The sequence below is a fragment of the Biomphalaria glabrata genome, chromosome 2, assembly GCF_947242115.1.
Source record: "Biomphalaria glabrata chromosome 2, xgBioGlab47.1, whole genome shotgun sequence".
Lineage (NCBI taxonomy): Eukaryota > Metazoa > Mollusca > Gastropoda > Planorbidae > Biomphalaria > Biomphalaria glabrata.
In genome coordinates this window covers 13778967-13801535 of record NC_074712.1, presented here as the reverse complement: position 1 = coordinate 13801535, position 22569 = coordinate 13778967, and the positions used below count along the sequence as shown (strand labels likewise).

The following is a 22569-nucleotide window of genomic DNA, read 5'->3' as shown; positions in this document are numbered from 1 at the left end:
TGAACACAAACTTTAGATCTGACCAAACAGAACCAAACCAATACTCATTATTGAACTGAAGGGAACTTGAACTTAAATGTAACTGAACCAAACCTGAACATTAAAGATGGGTATGATTCTCATCTCTAGTTAATTCTAATTCTACATATTCTGTAGCATAGTTAGCTCAGAGTGAAATCAAAGGATCTAGATCTAGATGACTAGGAATAATAAGCAGTTATTAATTGTTGAGTAGCACCAGATAGCTAGCCATGATTAGTTGAAGGCAGTCAAAGTAATAGAATAACGTCTTTTAAAAATAATAACACACAAAGAAACATTCTGAAAGTAAAATATCAACTGAATTATTGATTGATGAGACACTTCCCAGACTTTGATACACCTCTAGCTAGCTTTAGATCTTCATACATCTGTGCAACTTGCCTATAAATTAACTCCAAGCTCTCTTCAACTTCTGCACTCACCAGTGCTAGCAAAGTTACTCCCTGAGAGTATCCCCACACTGAAAGAGTTAATTGTACAACCAAATACTTGCATATTGCAGCTTTCTTGATAAAACAGCCAACAACAAGCAGTCACACAGAGCACTTCTTAATGTCATTTTAGTGCTACAATGTAAAAGAATACAGAAATTTGAAAAGTTCAAGGTCTGTGATACTGACCTTCAGGTGTGTGCAGTTCTACTACCATGTCCAGGTCATCATGAAAGTTAGCAGAGGACAACATCTCAGCATAGCGCTTGATGTTCATGTGATTGACCTTATTATGATAACAAAAATTTTTTTATTAAATAAAAGCTGACAATGCCGTTTTTTTAAATCGAGAGTAGGATTTTCGTTTTCCTTACTGAATGACACCCCAATATGAAAATTGTGTCTTATTTTAAGGCTATGTGCATGAGTTTTCAGAAGATTTCAATAATTTCAGAAGATTTTCATGACTTTTTTATTTATTTCAGGAGAATTTGAGGAACCCTTTAATAATAAGTTAAAATAGTTTAATTTAATAATTTACACCAAGAATTAGCACGGGACCGATGAAAGTGTGGGCCCCACTGCGGCCGCATAGGTTGCAGTGGCCTAAGACCGGCCCTGGTTGTGTGGACTAAGGGACAACAAAAACTTCTGGAGTTCAAAATTCCAGTCCTTATCTGGATTTGAACTTGTGGCCTCTGAGTTTGCAAGTCAAGCACTTTACTGCTTGGGTATCAATTCCAAGAACTGTTAACTAAGTAGATAAAGTTTACCTTTAAATGAAAATAATTGTCTGTCTCTTCTAAAGGCACCAAGAAAGAAGCTGCAAAAATCTCTTTCAGTTTGGCAGCAGCAAAGCCTAAAAGGAAGAATCATAAAAAAAAAAAAATAATAAACCCACATAATTAAAGATTCTAATATGAACTAAATTATTCAAAGTGTAAGTTTAGACCATCATGGTTTATTATAAGGTGGACTGTACAATTATAATTTTAACCAGAAGGTCTAGAATTCAACTTCAGGATTAACAAAAAGTATTAAATGGCCAGAGATGTGCCCTAGAATCCTGCTTCTTTCAAAGTTCTACACCTCTGGAGAATCAAAGCTGTGTTCAAGTGAAGCAGTGAACCAATATGTTGTTTAAAACTAGAAATCCACTTAGCAAACTTTGTTCTGTGGGCTATTGTTTTTTACAAGGTGTGAGTGTGTATGTGCAAGTGACACTAGCTAGAGATTAGAAAGAAGACAAAGATTTATCAATTAATATTATACATCATACACATTTTTTTAAATTATAAAAAAAATATTGTTTGTTATAAAATTATGAGAAAACAATTTTGTATAGAAATAAAGTTTGTAAAAAAAGAACTAAGAAAAAAAATAAAGCAATGATTGTACCTCTCCAGTCCCTAAACTCCAGATCTAGTTTCTCCCAGAACTGTTCCTCACTGACGCCAGAGCGAGCTATCACATGATCAGGGTAGAATTCTTCCAGCAGCTTGGCAGTGTAGGCTAAGGTTAGCTGAGAACAAAAAATAATCATAGTTACAGTACCGGTAGTATAATCAAATGTAGTTTATATTTTAAATGAGAGGCAATGGTGTTAAATAAATTTAATTCATATTCTAAGTCTGCGTATGTTTGTATGTGGCAGATAAAACTAGAGGGAGCAAAGTTTAACAATGTTTGTTATAGAACATGCACAGTTCTTACAACTGATTCATCCTATTTCAAAAATCAATTGTGACAGTGTTATGTTACACTTAAAATTCTAATTAAATTTTAAGTTTTTATTTTTTTGACAGTGTTCCTGTATTATCATTTTTGAATGTGAACTTACATTCAAGTAGAAACAACCAAACACTCCCTGTGACACTCAGTCTTACACTAGTCCTATCTTCCTGTGACACTCTGTCTTACACTAGTTCTATCTCCCTGTGACACTCTGTCTTACACTAGTTCTATCTTCCTGTGACACTCTGTCTTACACTAGTTCTATCCTCCTGAGACACTCTGTCTTACACTAGTTCTATCTTCCTGTGACACTCTGTCTTACACTAGTTCTATCTTCCTGTGACACTCTGTCTCACACTAGTTCTATCTTCCTGTGACACTCTGTCTTACACTAGTTCTATCTTCCTGTGACACTCTGTCTCACACTAGTTCTCTTCCTGTGACACTCTGTCTCACACTAGTTCTATCTTCCTGTGACACTCTGTCTTACACTAGTTCTATCCTCCTGAGACACTCTGTCTTACACTAGTTCTATCTTCCTGTGACACTCTGTCTTACACTAGTTCTATCCTCCTGAGACACTCTGTCTTAGTTCTATATTACATATTACAATTTAAGAACTTACTAAGTTTAATGCCACAAGTCATACTGGACAATCAATCATAAAAATCTTAACTATAGTAATTAAATGTATAACATTTTAAAAAATGGACCAAAAAAAAATTTTTGGATGGATGATATTGTTAATAACCAGTACTCAAAATGAGATTCTAGTAACAGCTACTAAACTGATGCCCCTGGGGAAAAATAAACTGGAAAGAACCTCTGGATATGTGAAGTGTTTAACTGAAAAGCTATTGAAGATTTTAAAAAAAGACTATTGTGGAGCTGCCAGGTTGGTAGCTAAGCAGAGATGTGAACAGCTTTCTGAGCATGACTTCAGCACTGATGGGAAATGAATGAGATTAAACAAAAAGTAAAATGTAACTCCTAATTTATTAATAATCATTTTACACTGTTAGAAAACGAAAAAAAAAATGCATGGTATTAAATGTTAAAAACTAGCTCATAGCTCACCTTAAGATCAGACTCAGGAAGTTTAATTCTACGCTGTAGTTCTGAATTAAGTCCTGTGTTCAGCTTTCCTTCTCGGCTAAAGCCAAATAAATTAAAACTATTTTAAAAATGGATTCACAGTTTTATCTGAGTTACAGTCTTAACAAATTAAACATTTATGTTCTACATAAATATACATTATATTTGGATAATCAGTGAAACAAAAAGAAAAGAAAGACTAACTATATTTTGATAACATAAGAAATAAGTCTATGTTTAATACACAACTAAGTTTATGATCACGTTACACCATCAATAAAATCAGTCAACTTAGAGACACTTCAGGACAGAAGAATAAAAAGTAAAGTAACTATAATACATAATACATTGAACCATAATTTACAAAAAGATAAAAAAAAACTAATAAAATACTCAGAATAACACAAAGATAGAGAAACATTTCTTATTCCATATGCTATAACAAATTTTACAAGTGCTTTTTCTTTCCCAGTGCCTTTAGAGAATGGAATGGGTTGCCTGAATCAGCCAGGAAAACCAACGACTTGGCAGAGTTTAAGTCAGTGATTAACTAGCACGACTAGATTGACACATGAAATGCTTAGGACATTATTATCTTCTTTTTTGAAGTAACGTCTGTAATATATAAGATACACAGTAAGATAAGCTGATAACTTAATGCAGAAACATTTTGATGAACCCCTCCACCCTCGGTCATCTTGTTTGACATGATTCAGGATGTTCCTTCTGAATAGAAGATTACTACATCCTAGCCCAAACCTCTGGCATGATAGCGGGGGACGGAGGTGGGCAGAGTTCGAAATTGAACTCAGGACCATCAACATGACAGTCCAGTGTGTATACCACACGACCAGGCAGCTAACCAAACCAGGCTGATTTAGTAGATATCATTTGAAGCAAACTTACTCAGAGACTTTACTGTTGAGTTCAGCAAGGAAGGAATTGAGTTCTTTACACAGTTTGTGATAGACTCCTTGGTCACTCAGTGCAGCAGAGAATGGTTTGAAGCACTGCTCAACAAAATTTCTATGAAAATAAAACATTGAAATATAGGTTAGTGCAATACTAAATAAATCCTATAAATTAATAAACATTTCATAGAAACATTAACTAGTTTCTAGTCAACCAATTTTTAACTAACTCATGTAAATGTGAATTCAATCCAAAAAGCATAAATGGAGATGTCTATCTCTTTAAAAATATATAAATATTTTAATGCTTCAAATAAATGAAATCAATGTATAATGTAAGACTTGAAAGAAAAAGTAAAAATTGCACATCTGGTGTCTCAACTTCAATCTCAATTGATATATGTAATGAGAATAATCTAAACTCCGTAAACCTTAAATTAAATTAAAATCCTTGCTGCCATGTTTTAACAGTTGAAAATGTTTCTAAATTTAGAGTGTACAGCCAACTTCAAACACAATAGGTTGAAGAACCACGTGTGTGTTAATAAAAAAATGGCAAGCACAATTACATCCTCCCCCTTTCAACGTCTAACCCATTGGTGGACACAGAATGAATTAAAATATTAAATAAACCAACCAAGACCTCATCCAGCCAATGTTACTAAAACCAAGACCTCATCCAACCAATGTTACTAAAACCAAGACCTGATAAACCCAATGTTACTAAAACTAAGACCTCACCCACACAACGTTACTAAAACCAAGACCTGATCCACCCAATGTTACTAAAACCAAGACCTGATCCACCCAATGTTACTAAAACCAAGACCTCACCCACCCAACGTTACTAAAACCAAGACCTCACCCACCCAACGTTACTAAAACCAAGACCTGATCCACCCAATGTTACTAAAACCAAGACCTGATCCACCCAATGTTACTAGAACCATGATGTTATCAACCCAATGTTACTAAAACCAAGACCTCACCCACCCAACGTTACTAAAACCAAGACCTCACCCACCCAACGTTACTAAAACCAAGACCTCATCCACCCAATGTTACTAAAACCAAGACCTCATCCACCCAATGTTACTAAAACCAAGACCTCATCCACCCAATGTTACTAAAACCAAGACCTCATTCACCCAATGTTACTAAAACCAAGACCTGATCCACCCAATGTTACTAAAACCAAGACCTGATCCACCCAATGTTACTAAAACCAAGACCTGATCCACCCAATGTTACTGAAACCAAGACCTGATCCACCCAATGTTACTAAAACCAAGACATCATCCACCCAACGTTACTAAGACAATGACGATATCCAGCCAATATTACTAAACACAAGACCTCATCCACCTAATGTTACTTAAACCAAGACATCATCCACCCAACGTTACTAAGACAATGACGATATCCAGCCAATATTACTAAACACAAGACCTCATCCACCCAATGTTACTAAAACCAAGACCTGATCCACCCAATGTTACTAAAACCAAGACCTGATCCACCCAATGTTACTAAAACCAAGACCTCATCCACCCAACGTTACTAAAACCAAGACCTCATCCACCCAATATTACTAAAACCAAGACCTCATCCACCCTAATGTTACTAAAACCAAGACCTCATCCACCCAATGTTACTAAGACAATGACGATATCAAGCCAATATTACTAAACACAAGACCTCATCCACCCAATGTTACTAAAACCAAGACCTCATCCACCCAATGTTACTAAAACCAAGACCTCATCCACCCAATGTTACTAAAACCAAGACCTCATCCACCCAATGTTACTAAAACCAAGACCTCATCCACCCAATGTTACTAAGACAATGGCGATATCAAGCCAATATTACTAAACACAAGACCTCATCCACCCAATGTTACTAAAACCAAGACCTCATCCACCCAATGTTACTAAAACCAAGACCTCATCCACCCAATGTTACTAAGACAATGACGATATCAAGCCAATATTACTAAACACAAGACCTCATCCACACAATGTTACTAAGACCATGATACTATTCAGCCAATTATCTTAGAACAATAATCTTGCCCACATAATGTTACTAAAAACCAAGACTTTATCCACCAATTACTAGTGAAAGCTTCAGATACATACATAATTATGTTTAAACTAAATGAATCAAGTAACTAGTCTTAGATTTACTTTGAAGAATGTTAGAAGTTCACAGCTAAGTGCGGTGAGAGTGAAGGATGCCTACATGTTACATAAAGTCAGCATCAGGAGCCAATTTGTTTTTTTTATGAAAATAACGAATACAATATAGCGAATTAAAGGACAGTCCTGACCAGGGCACGAACCATGGACCCTACGACTCGGCCTAGCAGCAACACATAACCTGTCAAACAAACCAATCAACCACACAAAGTCCCAAAATAATCTTTTTGATCGGCAGCCAATTCAGCACTCTGTCGCCCAGGGTTTTACGGTCATATGACCCACCCAGCCCTCTGTCCTGTTGCTAGACAGGGTTGTCGAGTCCCATTCAAAAATTGATGCTGCCTTTACCTACATTTGTAACATGCATGTACCACTACAAAGAGTAACATAGAGCGTAAAACATCTAGATGTGATCGATGCAAGGACTCCAGCCACATGGCCGCTTGTTCCACGCTAACTTCGTCTGCTAATCTAAAACCGCGGAGTAAGCTGTCGCCGAACGTCGCAGATCTCTTGCAGGTAAACAAAGGTAAACAAGCAAAGCAGTTCAAGTAACTCTCCACTTTTGGAGTCAACGAGCTCCCGGAAAAAAAAAAAAGAAAAGCGAAATGGCCACTTTGAAGTCAAGTGTCACTCATCGATGCGGCAAAAAAGTTCTGTTTTTTTTTTTCTAGTCGAGACATTGCCGCCATTTGACATCAACTCTGGCAAACAATATAATGAGTGGTAAAGATAAAAAACAAAACAACTGTATCTCTGCACCCGATTGACCCTTTATCCCCCCCCCCCCCTGTTGATAACAGGGCTAAGGTTGGACGATACAGTTTATCAGCGCCCTCTAAACTTGCACACTGGCGCCACTCGGCAGACGTTTTTAATGTTCCTTTCTCCCTACGGGCTAACTGCAGTACGGTCCAGGTCTACAAGTCTCCCCAGAACGTCTGTATGTCACCTGGGACAGACTGGGGGCGTCTTGGTTTGTGACTGTTTATGGCATTCCCAGGCACCAGCGCTTGTTTGAATTTGTCTTTCAGTAGACAGGGGGGGTTCATTTTTTTGTTCTATGTGACGCATGATCCGTTGGCGTGTCCTAGACAAACTATATATACAAGTATTCAGCGGCGCATCTACCAAACCAATAATCGAACTTTCTTTTAGCGAAGATCTAATTCACAATGATATATTTCGGGTTGATTTGGCAAGTCTTAACAAGCGTCACTTTACAAAACGATGTGAATGGGTACCCTCAACCACGACAGTATTCCAAAACCTCGGGAGGGGGGCGGCACTCGGGCGTTCCATAAGGTTTAGCATACACTAAATGTAGCCACGCTTACATATACAGTCCAATTTAAATAAATGAAGCCACGCGTACGTGTACAATCCAATTTACATGTAGCCACGCTTACAATGTACATTCCAATTAAACGAAATGTAGCCATGCTTAGATGTTCAGTCCAATTTAACTAAATGTAGCCACGCTTACAATGTACATTCCAATTAAACGAAATGTAGCCATGCTTAGATGTTCAGTCCAATTTAACTAAATGTAGCCACGCTTACAATGTACATTCCAATTAAACTAAATGTAGCCACGCTTAGATGTTCAGTCCAATTGAACTAAATGTAGCTGCGCAGAAAAACAGCTTAACCAATGAACACATCCATCCTGCATCACTGTAGACAAGAATACAGTAAATCAAATAAAATTAAAAAAAAACAAAAAAAAAAAAAACAACCTAGAATTCATTAAAGCCTGTGGTCAGTCTCAAGAGTTAAAAAGTTCAATAAGGCATATAATATGTCTCACGAATCAAAAGTTCATTAATGCATGTGGTCAGTCTCACGAGTTAAAAGTACATTAAAGCATGTGGTTAGTCTCACGATGTCAAAAGTTCATTAAAGCCTTTGGTCAGTCTCACGATGTCATTATTGTTGTTTTACTCAACGAAAATTTAGAAGGGTGGGATTTTTTTTTCATATTTCAAGGGAAGTAAATCTTTTTTTTTTCAACTCAAGAAAATCCTATAACCAAAACTGTGTATAGAAATGCAAGTTATCTCTTAGTCATAAATTTTGAAACTAAATTCCTGGCGCGTTCAAAACGCGGAGCTCAGCACTCATACAACAGCTTGTAGGTTACCGTCTAGGCGCCGTCGATCTATGCCCCGGCATCTAAACACTGCCCCCCCCCCCCCCCGCCAAGATACAACGCCCTAGTCAAACTCAAGAAATTGATTCAATCAGTAACGCTGTAGTTATGAAATACAGTTTTGTTGGCCTCCAAAGTCTCAATAATAAATCAATAAACACGCCACGAAATACTTCAACATGAGACGGAGGGGGGTAGAAGGAAGGAAGTGTGGGGGCGGAAAGAGGGTGGGGTGGGAGAAAAAACAACAACTTTAGATCTTGCGTTGATTTTGGTGGAAAAAGGCTGGTGGGTGGGGGTCCTAAATAAATATATCCATAACTCTAGGCCACAGGAAAAAACATGCGTATGCTTGGAGAAAGCAGTTAGGTCCAAGTAGCTGATTAGATCGGAAACTGATCACCGGGGAGCTTACTCTCTGCTCTGTTTTAAACAATGCGTCTTTCCTTTCAGACATGAGCTATGGCGACTTCCGTCGCGATGTTTTATGATCACCCCCCCCCCCCCCCCCAAAAAAAAAAAAAAAAACACTTGACAAAGTCATTCATGGTCTCTCTCTAGTCTCGTTTTAAGATATACGATCATAGTTAGAAGTGCACTCCAGGGAGCTGCTCTGAAATAAGATCAAAATGACAAAAGAAAAAAAAACATTCCAGACGATAAAAAAAAAAAAAAATTCAGGGTAATCGTATTGCGTAACCGGCCAGACGTGGTAACCAAGGTGACCGGAAGTTATATGTATGGTGAGTAAGGGAAATCACTCCAGCTATCAGACCCTAAGAACGGAAATTGCTGTCCGAACTATGCTAGTTTAAATGAATTGTTTTGACCCAGCCATGTGGCGTATTTTCACAAATTAGTTTCCATTTTTTGTGTTTTCTTTTTTGTTTCTAAATAAAGCGTGGTCACTTTTGGATGAAATTGTATTCCCGGCTGGACGTATTAACGTCTAGCACTTTAGTTGAACGAAAACAATCCTAACCAGGGAATCGTTTTGTCTTATTTCGATTCGCTGCGGCATCAGGCCACTAATTTATCTCAATTCAAACAACGGGAAGCCACCAAGACAAACTGAAGTAACAAAAGTTATTTAGCTGACTCCTTTCAATACGAAAACTCGACGTTGAATGACCAGGATACAAAACAAACAAACAAACAAACAACAACAACACTGGATCTACGCCTATCAGGCAAAGAGAACACACGAGTTTCTCAAGCATGTTTTTCCGTTTCATGGTCCACAAAATACGGGGGATGGTTGAAATCTTATTTGATTTTATGATATTTACTTTTAACTAATTTGATCTTCTTGTATGTAAAATGAAATGAAATCAATAGTTTGTGGGAATGGACACAGAAACAATCCATTCTTCCTAAGTCATATATTTCGAAGTATTTGTTGGAAGTACATGTTGCAAGTTCGTGAAGTTTTTATCTCAATCCAGGAACATAATTTTTGGAAGTTAGAGAAAGAGCTTAAGATAGTCGTTGATAATTCTAAAGAATGTTAAACACATGTCTGCAGAGGAGCAACGGCTTGAAGGATTCTTTCAAGTTGTTAGTCGGACATTTTTTTTTCGCACCAGCAAACAGAAATGATATCAAAGTTCTGCTTCGTCCCCTGTACCAGGGTTGTGGAATCAGCTCCGGATAATATTTAGGCCTAATGAGTTTGAACAAACAAACAAAGTTCCACTCAACAAACATGGTAAATACCCCCCCCCCCACCACTCTCCATTTTTAAAGATAATAAAAACTAGCATTTTTGCAGACGATTTCAATGATCGATGTCAAAGTAACAAGACATCCAAGATACTTTACAGAATCATCTCGATACAAACAGAAACATCATACACACACTGAGCCTCTGCACTGGTACATACAACAGTACATTGTTTTATTTCTGTTTTCATCATTAGGCTACAAAGTAGATCACTGCGGTAGACTACTTTTTGTTTTTATTGCGAATGTCTGACGCCAGTCCCCCCCCCCCCCAACCCCCACATAAAAATTTCCAATTCCATTCTTTTGCGTGTGCATAGATTTAAGGAATAGGATTCCTGTTAGGACAGAGGTGGCCATGTCGTTAACTAACTTTTCTGAACTTTCTCTACCCAGGTGTCTTTTATAAAAGTAGATTTTTATTGACAGATATAAGCTTACTTCCCTTTCTCTAATGCTTGTCACCAAAAGGAAGCCATTGTAGGCTATTACATTTTTTTTACAACGTGCTCCCGACCCTAGGGTACCTCCAAGTGTGGGTACTCAAGAGTTTGAGAACCATTGTCGTAAACCATCTGCCCAAACATCACCGATTGAGGGGGAAAAAAAGGATCAAGAAAATGGAGTGACGAAAAAGATGGTTGCTCTTCTGAAGGGTTGAGGGGGGGGGGGCGAGGGTGTTCAGAAACAATCAAGTCTTCAAGGATAATATACCTGTAAGTACACGTGATGGGGGCAAGGTAGAGGTCGCGAAGGTCAAACTGCTTTAATTGACAAAACATAAGACAACTTTGAACTGAAATGTGTTCCACCTTACTGTAGTTGCATCGCCTTCAAAGGGCTGCAGCAATAATAAGGCTAGATTCATTGACAACAAGCAGCAACGTTTGGAGAAGCAACAAAACAACAACAGGCTGTCCAACAACTTCCAAGACCATCGACCTCCAGAGTGACAAAACGTCTCCCATATTGTTCCTAACATCTTTACAGTCCAAGGTTTATAGACTATATCTATGATATGTAGCAGAAAGTGAGGCATATGTATGTCAGTACGTATGTATGTATTTATGTATGTATGTATCTATGTCAGTACGTATGTATGTTCACAGTGTTTTATATTGGCTATGAATATGTTGGCTGAACGGTTATACCCATGTTCACACTCTCCTTTCATTTTCATGGCAAAATTTAAAAAAAACTGTGAAGGGAACATTCTCCAAGTTTGACATAGATCTAAATTCAATCCTGTAGATCAGTATTACTCAAACTAAGGCCCGCAGGCCGCGGGTCATATACGGCTAGTACATATATATATAGAGAGAAGATACCGGTAATTAGATCCTACGCGTATTCATATGCTAATCTAGATCTAGTATTGCATGTTAATTGGAGACTTAAACTCGGCTAAATCATTCTATGATTAGAATGAATGCTATTAATAATAAAATGTTAACAATTTCAAAATGACCACTTCATTTTCTACATCGGCGATTGTGAGCAATAAGCCTCGTGTTCGCTACCTTCAGGCTGTATTTGTAGAAGGTGATCGAACTTTCCCTCCACCTGACTAGAGCTGATCGATGTAGCCACAGGTGAAAGCTCGCAGCAAGTGAAAGTCGCGGTTTTCGTCTACACCTCTCCCCTCCCCACTTTCTCATGTCCCACTTGGACAGATCGACTCAGAACGACTAGTAGATTTTCAGAACTCAACAAAGTAAGAGGGCTACTAAACGGGGTGGGGGGTGTGGGGGACAAATGGATAGGCCTATATATATCTATGTACAAGAAACAGCTAAAGATAAGCTAACCAGTGACAAGTAGCACAGAGTCTAATGGCTAAATACTCAACAAGTGCCAGGACACTACTTCTTGCTAAATAACAGTTTGTTTTATAGATCTAATAAATGAACAGTGTTTTTCAATTTTTTTAATTTTTTTTTTAAACAATTCCTCCTTTCAGCTTGCAAATTTTTCATGGGTGGGCGAACACGGATCTCAAAAAATAGGATTTAACGATTTTCCTAGAAATTTGACAGTTTATGTATATCTTTGCGAAAAGAATGACTAATTGGCCACACTGGGGAGAACTCTGGTTCGACAGTTATTTATTTTTTTCAAATATAATAATTTTTTAAATTAAATTTGGTCTGGAGTTAAAGACATTCTATATCTTGAACACATACGTCAGCGGGTATTCCCACAAGTATTTATGGTTAAAGAGTTCAATAATGGAATAGACGCTCCGTCTGGATCTCAAGGTTTGTCATTAGAACTTTATGGACTCTTGAGTAGACATTTGCTTAAGCAGAATTTTTTCTTTCTATCATTCATTAGTTATTAAGAGCAAAAAAATCGCTCGTGTAAAAAATATCAATTGCATAAAAAAATAAATTTTAAAAGTTACTTGTTTAGGTCAAAACTTGGTTTGTTTTGTACTCTTTAGGAAAACAAACAAACAAACAAACAAAAAACAAACAAAAAAAAACATAATAAAGAATGTTCCTGAAATTCAAAAATATTTTCCACCAATCAATACATGTTACAAATTTCAATTTGTCGTCTGCTGCTATGACGTATTATTTCCGGTTCTTGCATCATTTTCTCTTCAGCTTGGGAATGTTGAATCAAAAGAAATTACGCAGTAGGGAGTGTAGCACATGAAAATGGTAAATAATTCGTCCACAATGGATGACTGCTGGCAGTGTGGTGCCGGTAAGCGTTTAGGACTGTCCTCATAATGGTCCCAAAAGGAGCGCTGTCCACCGTCATACACTGCTGTCCTGCAGGACCTTTGGGCGAGAACGCAATAATTTTTTTTATCTCTGAATGAGCTGTCGAAACGTATAGACCAAACAATCAATGAATTAGCGGGTGATTGCACTGACTGGAGGAGGGGGTAAAGTTTTGAAGTTTCAAAACACTATGGTCAATATTTGTCTAGTACATCTAATTATTTGATTGACAAATACAAAAACTCGAGGACATCTCCAGCCTACATTTTAAATAGGGACTTGACCAAATTAGAATCCGGATTATTCTAGATACACAAGGTTCGCGGGTAGAGTAGATAGTTGACTTGTTGGAAGAGAAAGTCATGAATAAGTAGGTCAAATCAATCAGTAAGTCAAATCAATCACAGAACACACTAACACATCCACCATTCAGTGTCGCACGTTACCCACTGTTCACTATGACGAAAGATCAAGCGTTGGCTGTTGGGTTATTTCCCAGGTAAATTTTGCACGAAAGGCCAAGTTTTTTTAGCTTTTTTTCTTTCTAAACGGCTGTTCATCCCAGAGGCTGTCGCGGCCCATTACACGGCTCATTAGATGATTCTGTAGGAGAGCGATGCTTAGACGCAACAAACGAAATGAACCCAATGGCCTGGATGGGTGGATTCCACCTCTTCCTGCAGCAAGATGAATGGATCAACAACTCGCGCTAGAGAGAAGGCACATGAAGAGTTCGCGTGTGTGTGTGTGTGTGCTTTTGATCAATGTATACTTTCATTCACAAATCTAGACATAAATGTGAATACATATTTTTGTTTATATTCAAGCTTGGAACTTAAAAATGTTTTTATTGCGCACATTTTGCCCAACTCTATGAATGTGTTGTATTTGTACAAGATAATATAACGATGGTCGAAACAATTGAGGAACTTGGCTCTCATCAGGTTGTGGGAACAAAACTTTAGGAAGCCCACGTCAAGCAATACAAGCTGGTACACGAAGCCAATTTATAATAATAATAATAATAAACTGAACACAAACATACCAGCCGCTGAAACAAGCCACTTCAAAGTGTGTGTGTGTTGCTGTTATAGGAACAGAAGGATGTTGTTTTCTGATACTCTCCCTTTGATGGTTACTAATTCAAAGAAGAATTAACGCAAAGTGCTCTACTTGTGTTTCATTTGTCTTCAACATACACGCGTATAATTCAACAGAATTCTAGTTCAGCAGTAATAGAAACGTCCATCTGCAATCATGTTCTTTTCTACAGAAAGAATAGTCTTTCATTTTGACTAGGATGGGAAGAAGAATCCATCCAGACAATATGAACGCGGAATTATAAACCCCAACAGGTCATTTTGTCCGACAAGTGAAATGTCTCTAGTACTACTAATGGGTTAGTCCTTAAAGAGGTTGAGTATACCAAAGAAGCTTCCTTATGTTTCTATTATATGCCCACCATCTTACGAAACACCGCTATAGAGAACAGCCTCACGCGGATGATGTAAAGGAGACATGTGCTGATACGATGTGGAGTATCTCAAAAACAAGTAACCACTTGGTCGCCACATTAAAACCGCTCACAAGGGAGTCCAATGAGGTGAGACGGGTGAGGGTTGATAAACAGTGTGCAACAACTTCACCTCAAGCATTGAGATTTTCGAGATCATTCAAGAACGAAACACACACACACACACTAACACAAAAACGTTGACCGCATCATTTAGTTACAAGTACATTACTCGTCTAGATCCAACGTAAAGAGCTGACGCGATCTCCGTAACGTGGCTGTCATTGTCAACCCACGGCCGTGTCAATAAACTTCCGACTGGAATGATAAATGATTCGTCAAACAAACAAAGTCCACCTTACTTTGCTCTATCTGTCCCATTCAACTTAAAGGACAGTTTATTTAGCAGGTTATAGACAGTTCCTGTAGCGTCTGATTTGAATCGCATGTCTACAGACGAACAGAAAGAAAAAAAAAAGTTCGCCTTATCGGAGATTATCAACGTCGGCCATTTTTTTTTTTTTTTTTACATTCTTCTCCCATGGCAGGTCTAGCCAATTTATTATTGATTGCTGAATCATATCCAGCGGCGATCTCCCAAATGCGATTCTATATTCAATGGTCGTAATAGATTTCTGTCCATAGCTAACTGTTCTGTCCCAGTGTAAGAGCCAGGAGCTCAGTGGGCGTCCTCCTCATACCCCTACCCTGGGCGAGAAATGATCCTTTTTTTTGACATTTGAACGATAAGGGACTTAGGTCCGAGTCAAATAGCCCGCAGCCTTAAGCCAGCCCTTCTAGATGTATACATACTTATTTGCCCAGGATATGTCTCTATAAATAGCAAGTAAGTTTGTCGGTCCACGAATTATCTCCCTCTAAGTCTCTCTTTGCCTATATGCAATCCGATGTATCTATTTACAAATGAACCATCCATCTCTGCAGCCGTTCTTCCGTCCACCTTGGCGTATGACAACTTTTCTATACTTTCAATATAGTCATACCAGCTGAACAAGAGATGAACAGATGGTGACATGTAGTACTATGGGGAACAAGACGACTCTTCATGCATATTCAGTAGGTCTAGCTTAGGGATCATTCATTTATGACGTCCAAATACTTTCATCCATATAGTGGAATGGGGCTCAAGGAGGAAGACCGGTAAACATTCCGCTGTTTAGTAAAATAATTGTGCGTGTGTGGGTAAACGAAACGAATCCCATGCTAAAGTTCGCAAGGGATGTAATGGTTATCAAAGTGATGTAATGGTTATCAAAGTGATGTGATGGTTATCAAAATGATGTAATGGTTATCAAAGTGATGTAATGGTTATCAAAGTGATGTGATGGTTATCAAAATGATGTGATGGTTATTATATTGATGTGATGGTTATCAAAGGGATGTGATGGTTATTATAGTGATGTGATGGTTATCAAAGTGATGTGATGGTTAACAAAGGAATGTGATGGTTATCAAAGGGATGTAATGGTCATCAAAGTGATGGTTATCAAAGTGATGTAATGGTTATCAAAATGATGTGATGGTTATCAAAGTGATGTGATGGTTATCAAAGGGATATGATGTTTATCAAAGTGATGTGATGGTTATCAAAATGATGTGATGGTTATCAAAGTGATGTGATGGTTATCAAAGTGATGTGATGGTTAACAAAGGGATGTGATGGTTATCAAAGGGATGTGATGGTTATCAAAGTGATGTGATGGTCATCAAAGTGATGGTTTTCAAAGTGATGTGATGGTTATCAAAGTGATGTAATGGTTATCAAAATGATGTGATGGTTATCAAAATGATGTGATGGTTATCAAAGTGATGTAATGTTTATCAAAGTGATGTGATGGTTATCAAAATGATGTGATGGTTATCAAAGTGATGTGATGGTTATCAAAGTGATGTGATGGTTATCAAAGTGATGTGATGGTTATCAAAATGATGTGATGGTTATCAAAGTGATGTGATGGTTATCAAAGTGATGTGATGGTTATCAAAGTGATGTGATGGTTATTATAGTGATGTGATGGTTATCAAAGTGATGTGATGGTTATTATAGTTAATGTTTTTTTTGTTTGTTTACAACTTATGCTTTAAGACGCTTATTTTACGAATGATGTGATGGTTATCAAAGTGATGTGATGGTTATTATAATGACGTGATGGTTATCAAAGTGATGTGATGGTTAATGTTTTTTTTTTGTTTGTTTACAACTTATGCTTTAAGACGCTTATTTTACGAATGATGTGATGGTTATCAAAGTGATGTGATGGTTATTATAATGACGTGATGGTTATCAAAGTGATGTGATGGTTAATGTTTTTTTTGTTTGTTTACAACTTATGCTTTAAGACGCTTATTTTACGCTATTATTTAAGTGATTATAATCACAAGTTGTACTGCAATTTATTTATTACTATCACTATACTCTTCCCATTATGTAGGGTTCGACTATACCCACGTTCCATTATACTCTCAAAACATTGACATAATATGAGACTTGATAGAGATGAGAGACAAACATGATCTGGATCCAACATTGTGTAAGTACTTCAGTGTTGTTCTCAGTTTGACTTGGTGCTTGAGTGGATAAGTGGCTTGGATTCTCAAACGAAGTCTTAGCTATCAAGTTCACTACTTTTCCTATCGCCTGTATCTTAAGGTAAGAGATGCTTGATGCTATTGCTTGTATTAACACTGAAGAACGTGACTGTGCAAGAACTTATATGAATTTATTATTTATTATTATCTTTTTAAAAGCTTACTGAAAAGTTAACCAGATCCTATTATTTGTTAGTATGAATGTTTATCTTGGAAGTGTTTGCTTCAATAAGTGATGCTAAACATGAATCCTCTCATTCATAAGGTATACGTCTTTCCATCGCTTCTGTTGTAATTCATTATGCACCGAGTTTAAGACTAAAAGGAAACTTTAGATCTAATCCTTGTGTTCAGTGAAATGTTGGTTTGACAAAAGGGACACGGTCAGGTCGTTTCTCCAAGTGAAATTAGACCTTCCATTTCTCCAAGTGGAATTAGACCTCCCATTTCTCCAAGTGGAATTAGACCTTCCATTTCTCCAAGTGGAATTAGACCTTCCATTTCTCCAAGTGGAATTAGATCTTCCATTTCTCCAAGTGGAATTAGGCCTTCCATTTCTTCAAGTGAAATTAGGCCTTCCAATTCTTCAGGTGGAATTAGGTCTAATTCTTCAGGTGGAATTAGGCCTTCCAATTCTTCAGATGGAAATAGTTCTAATTCTTCAGGTGGAATTAGTTCTAATTCTTCAGGTGGAATTAGGCCTTCCAATTCTTTAGGTGGAATTAGGTCTAATTCTTCAGGTGGAATTAGGCATTCCATTTCTCCAAGTGGCATTAGTTCTCCGTCTCAAAGTGAAATTAGGCCTTCAAAGTCTACAAGTAATTAGGTCTTCAAAGTCTACAGTAGTAATCAGGCCTTCAAAGTCTACAAGTAATCAGGCCTTCAAAGTCTACAGTAGTAATTAGGCCTTCAATGTCTTTATGTGGAAAAAAGCCTTCATTGTTTCCTATTGAAACTATTCCATAAATGTCTGGTATTCGAATCATTCCTTCAATGTCTCATTAAGGATTGGGATCAACGACGTTATAAAGATTTTTGTTAGAACTCCAACTTCTAATTATTTATTTTTTTAAAGTAGACAAAAAAAAAAAAGGTAAATTCTTTAAACACAACACTGTCATGTTAGTTTAACCCTTTACCAAGATGTATCTATTAATACTAGAAACATTTTTTTTTGAATCCCCTAATTTTAAGTTAGTGACATCTTGACTTATATAATATTTAGATTTCTAAATCGTAACATTGAAATAGTGTTTACGGTTCACGTGTCACTTCCGCATATTTAGGGCCTATATTTAGAACAAACAAATGGACATAAATAGAATTGTTCGGCTGGGAGTTTCCTAAAGAGTTCTACGAGTTGCTAGGAGATCTAGATCTTTGCGTACGCCGAGAGAAAAAAAAGATGGGGAGAGGCCAGACCAAACACAAGTAGACTGGAGAGGGAGGAGGGGGGAAACATTCAAGGATTTTTTTTTTTTGAAAGTGGATGTCATAAATGGATGAGCCCTTTAAGAAAAAAACAACAACCTGCAGAATTGCAGGCAGGCCTACCACACATCCACCACGACCGCACCCTGCTGAGGAGCTATTCTAATGGCGCCCAGCACCGAAACAAAGTGAGCTATCTCTGAATATGAACGCGGTGTTTCTACCCTCAGCGGGCTGTCATGTAGCGATGCCAGCCGGTCGAGTTTTGGCAAGCCCATGTAGTCTAAAGAAGAGAATTGAACCAGTGGGCTTAGTTCCGCTAAAGCCAGGTACCGGTGGAATGTTAACAATCGCACTACCAAACACACACACACACATACATATACAAAAAGCCCTGTCATATTCAATTCACACACTTCGTCAATGTAACTCGATCCGACCCTCAGCTATTTTTGTATCACCGGATATTTTTTTTGTTCCATTTTAATTATCTATCTTTTTTTTTTTTTTTTATGAAAATATTCAGAGTGATGCCCAAACTACGGGCCATCCGGACCTCTTGAAACTTTCAACCTACAGTTCGTCATGAAGCTGCAGAGCCTCGGTTTCATTGAACTCGACGACTTAGAGCCTCGGTTTAATTGAACTAGACCACTTAGAGCCTCGGTTTCAATGAACTCGACGACTTAGAGCCTCGGTTTAATTGAACTAGACCACTTAGAGCCTCGGTTTCATTGAACTCGATGACTTAGAGCCTCGGTTTAATTGAACTAGACCACTTAGAGCCTCGGTTTCAATGAACTCGACGACTTAGAGCCTCGGTTTAATTGAACTAGACCACTTAGAGCCTCGGTTTCAATGAACTCGACGACTTAGAGCCTCGGTTTAATTGAACTAGACGACTTAGAGCCTCGGTTTCATTGAACTCGATGACTAAGAGCTTCGGTTTCATTGAATACGACGACTTAGAGCCTCGGTTTCATTGAATACGACGACTTAGAGCCTCGGTTTCATTGAATACGACGACTTAGAGCCTCGGTTTCATTGAATACGACGACTTAGAGCCTCGGTTTCATTGACCTCCATGACTTAGAGCCTCGGTTTCAATGAACTCGACGACTAATCTATATGAGGAGACGCGAAAGTGAAAAACGTGTCGGAAATGTACATGGCCCCTAGACCGAAAAGTCGTGGGCATCACTGGCCTATATTATTTAACCTGACTGGATTTATGCACGGTAACCCCCCCCCCCCCCCCGTGTCATCTTCCACCCCACCCCCCTCGTTGAAGTTTAGAGCAGTGTGTACGCCTGGGCAGAAAGTTGCACGAGTCTTAAGTTTATAACAAACTACTTGCTTAAGTGGGCGGGCGGGGGGAAGAGCAACTAACATTAGGGCTACCTTGCAGAAGTATACAGTCTGATTAGGATCGCAGAACTCAACGTTTTTGGGATTGAGTCACTGAGGCAACATGTGCACGTCTGTTTAGACAACATTGCAGACTTGAAATTTATCAAACTAGATGAAGTTATGTTTTTTTAAAGAGTTTGACGAAGTCTAGAGTGCGTTACAAGCATATCAGCATCAGCCAGGATGTCAGTTAGATAAAAGGTTTGAGCCCGTTAAGTCTCTCACACCCATTCACCGATCAAGTTGAAACTTTGAACAATTATTTATTGCACCTAACAAAATACGAATCAATAAAAAAAAAATTAACCAATTAGACAATTATAAATTGGTTATAAATTGATTTCGAAGAAAGGAAATAACTTCTCCTTTATTGAGAGATAGTTGTAAATGCGGAGCTCTTCTACTTAGACAAGCTTTGTTTGTTTTTTTTAAGTATTTTTTTTTTTACAAATATTATGTGTTTTTTTTTTAAACTGTGTCTGGGTTTAAAATGTAATGTCATCATCATTTGTTTTTGTTTCTGTGTACAGAGATGTTTGTCCTGGCTACCCAAAGTGTGCCATATAGCCATTTGTGCTACTTTGACATTCTAACCCTCTAGCATGTGCCCGCTAATCATTAAGGATGGGCTGTGAGGGAGTCAAACTGAATGCAGAGTTTATCTTGGGATTCACGGCCGTAACGCAAAGAGAAATTAGGCGGAAACGACTTGACAATTGTTCTGCGTACTATTAAAGACAATCAACATGATTATTAACTAATAATTAATCAAGTCGCATAAGTAAACATCAACGAAGCTAGAGAAACTTCAGGATAGAAAAACACGGAAATACAAAGGGAAAAAATATTTTAACAACAAAAGAAAAAAAAAACACATTTCTTATTCCATATTCTAGAACAAATAAACATAAGAACGCTTTCTTTACAAATACTAATAGAGTAAGGCAAGAGTCCAGAAAACGTCAAATATTGAATTAACACGACGAAAGGAAGGTGGCGAAGGTATGGAGAATGAAAGACTGGCTTGCAAAGTATCAAAGACAAATTGGGACAAGTCGATGATAAATACAAATTAATAAGTGTCGAGTGTGTTGAGTTCAATGTTGTTATTAAATCCAGCTGATAGTTAAGACTCACCGACCTATACAAATATTTTAAAAAATAAAAAATAAAAGCGTTAAGCCAACTTCCCATACAAGTTTCGCTTTCTCTGTAGTGCTTACAAGAGTTGCCTCGTCTTTGTAGGACCCATTTCTCAGGACGACGTTATTTCATAGTGACAACTCTCCCCCCACCGGCTCCACCCCCACCCCCAAAACCTTTTTTCCCCCTCCTAGTCACTGGAGGACCCTAGTAGCCTACTACAAAGTTGACACTGAGTCAGAGTATGCTATGCCGCTAAATTATGACTAAACTACAGTACTACTCTCGGATTAATATCATTAGTGTTTCGAGAAGAGAGGAAAATGAGGGGGAAAAAAAAGGACGTAAAGAAAGGAGGGGGGGGGATAACGGAGGATGTAAAAAGGGGGGAGTTGGGTGGGCTAAAGTTGACAAGATTTGTTTCTCCGCCCTCGTATTTCTGTTTTCCTTTTTCTTGGCGTCTGTCTGCTAACCGGCAACAGGGGACATAATCTGTACACACTTGAGCAGCGAAAGCTGCTACTGCGGTGTCAGCAGCAACAAGGGGACGAAAAAAAAACAAAACTGTTGGCTAGAGCCTAAGTGTTGATACATTGAGATTGTACGTCTATCTACGTCAGCTTATGGGCAGCAACAGTCACTTTTTCGTTGAAGCCCTCGAGAGACCATCGATTGCTATTGTGATGTGCAGTTTGTGGAGAAAGCGATCAGTTTGGGGGGGGGGGGGGGGGAGATTTTAATTTATACTTTGGTAATAGGATCTTACAAAAATGTGTTTGGTGAGAGCTACAGAACGTGCTTAGAATAAATAAAACAACAACAAAAAATTATTATAATGGACGCTTTTTTTTCCTGTTGAAGGAGGCATTCTATGGCCAACGGCTAAAGAGGTTGTCATCATGTCATGTGGCCAGCACAACGTCCAGCCGACTCTGCCTTCCAAAACTAAAGTCAGGTACTTATTAGACCCATCGGTTCGGAAGACAAGCGCTGTACCACTGAGCCACCAATATATATATATATATATCTGCTATCCCAAGAGTCATAAATACTCATCATGGTTTAGAAGCAAAAAAAAAAAAAAAAAAAATTCTGGACAATTGACATGGGGGGGGGGGGGGTACATAGAGAGAAGCATTTGAAGACTAAGTATATGGGGGAAAAAAGGAGGAGGGGGAGAATAAGTCAAGACAATATAGAAAAAAACAACACTGTTGTAACATGTCCAAGAAACTTCTGAATTAGATTGAAGTGATATAGTTGAATGTTTTTAGTGACCAGTTTGTGATAGGCCTACGTGTATGTGTGTTTTAGATGCTTTTTAGTAGCCCTTGCTAATAATTCTTTACAAACAACAACAAAATTATAGTTGATAATCTCTAGATCTACAAACCACAACAAAACTCAAGTTTGTATTCCCTAGATATTTCCAGAAGATA

The 22569-nt window shown here is 37.9% G+C and overlaps 2 protein-coding genes across 6 annotated transcripts in view; both read right to left on the bottom strand.

Moving 5' to 3' along the window:
* Positions 1 to 22569, bottom strand: part of LOC106069139 (G patch domain and ankyrin repeat-containing protein 1 homolog) — a 153598-nt gene that overhangs the window by 17206 nt on the left and 113823 nt on the right. The gene's annotated exons all lie outside the window — the stretch shown is intronic.
* Positions 1 to 22569, bottom strand: part of LOC106078643 (uncharacterized) — a 107054-nt gene that overhangs the window by 8170 nt on the left and 76315 nt on the right. For all 5 annotated transcript variants that reach the window (XM_056019209.1, XM_056019208.1, XM_056019211.1 and 2 more), the window contains exons 26-30: positions 4209 to 4328; positions 3285 to 3360; positions 1872 to 1995; positions 1247 to 1332; positions 663 to 759 (exon numbers count right to left, since the gene is read on the bottom strand). In XM_056019209.1, coding sequence (XP_055875184.1) covers positions 663 to 759; positions 1247 to 1332; positions 1872 to 1995; positions 3285 to 3360; positions 4209 to 4328 — 503 coding nt within the window. The remainder of the gene's footprint in view (positions 1 to 662; positions 760 to 1246; positions 1333 to 1871; positions 1996 to 3284; positions 3361 to 4208; positions 4329 to 22569) is intronic.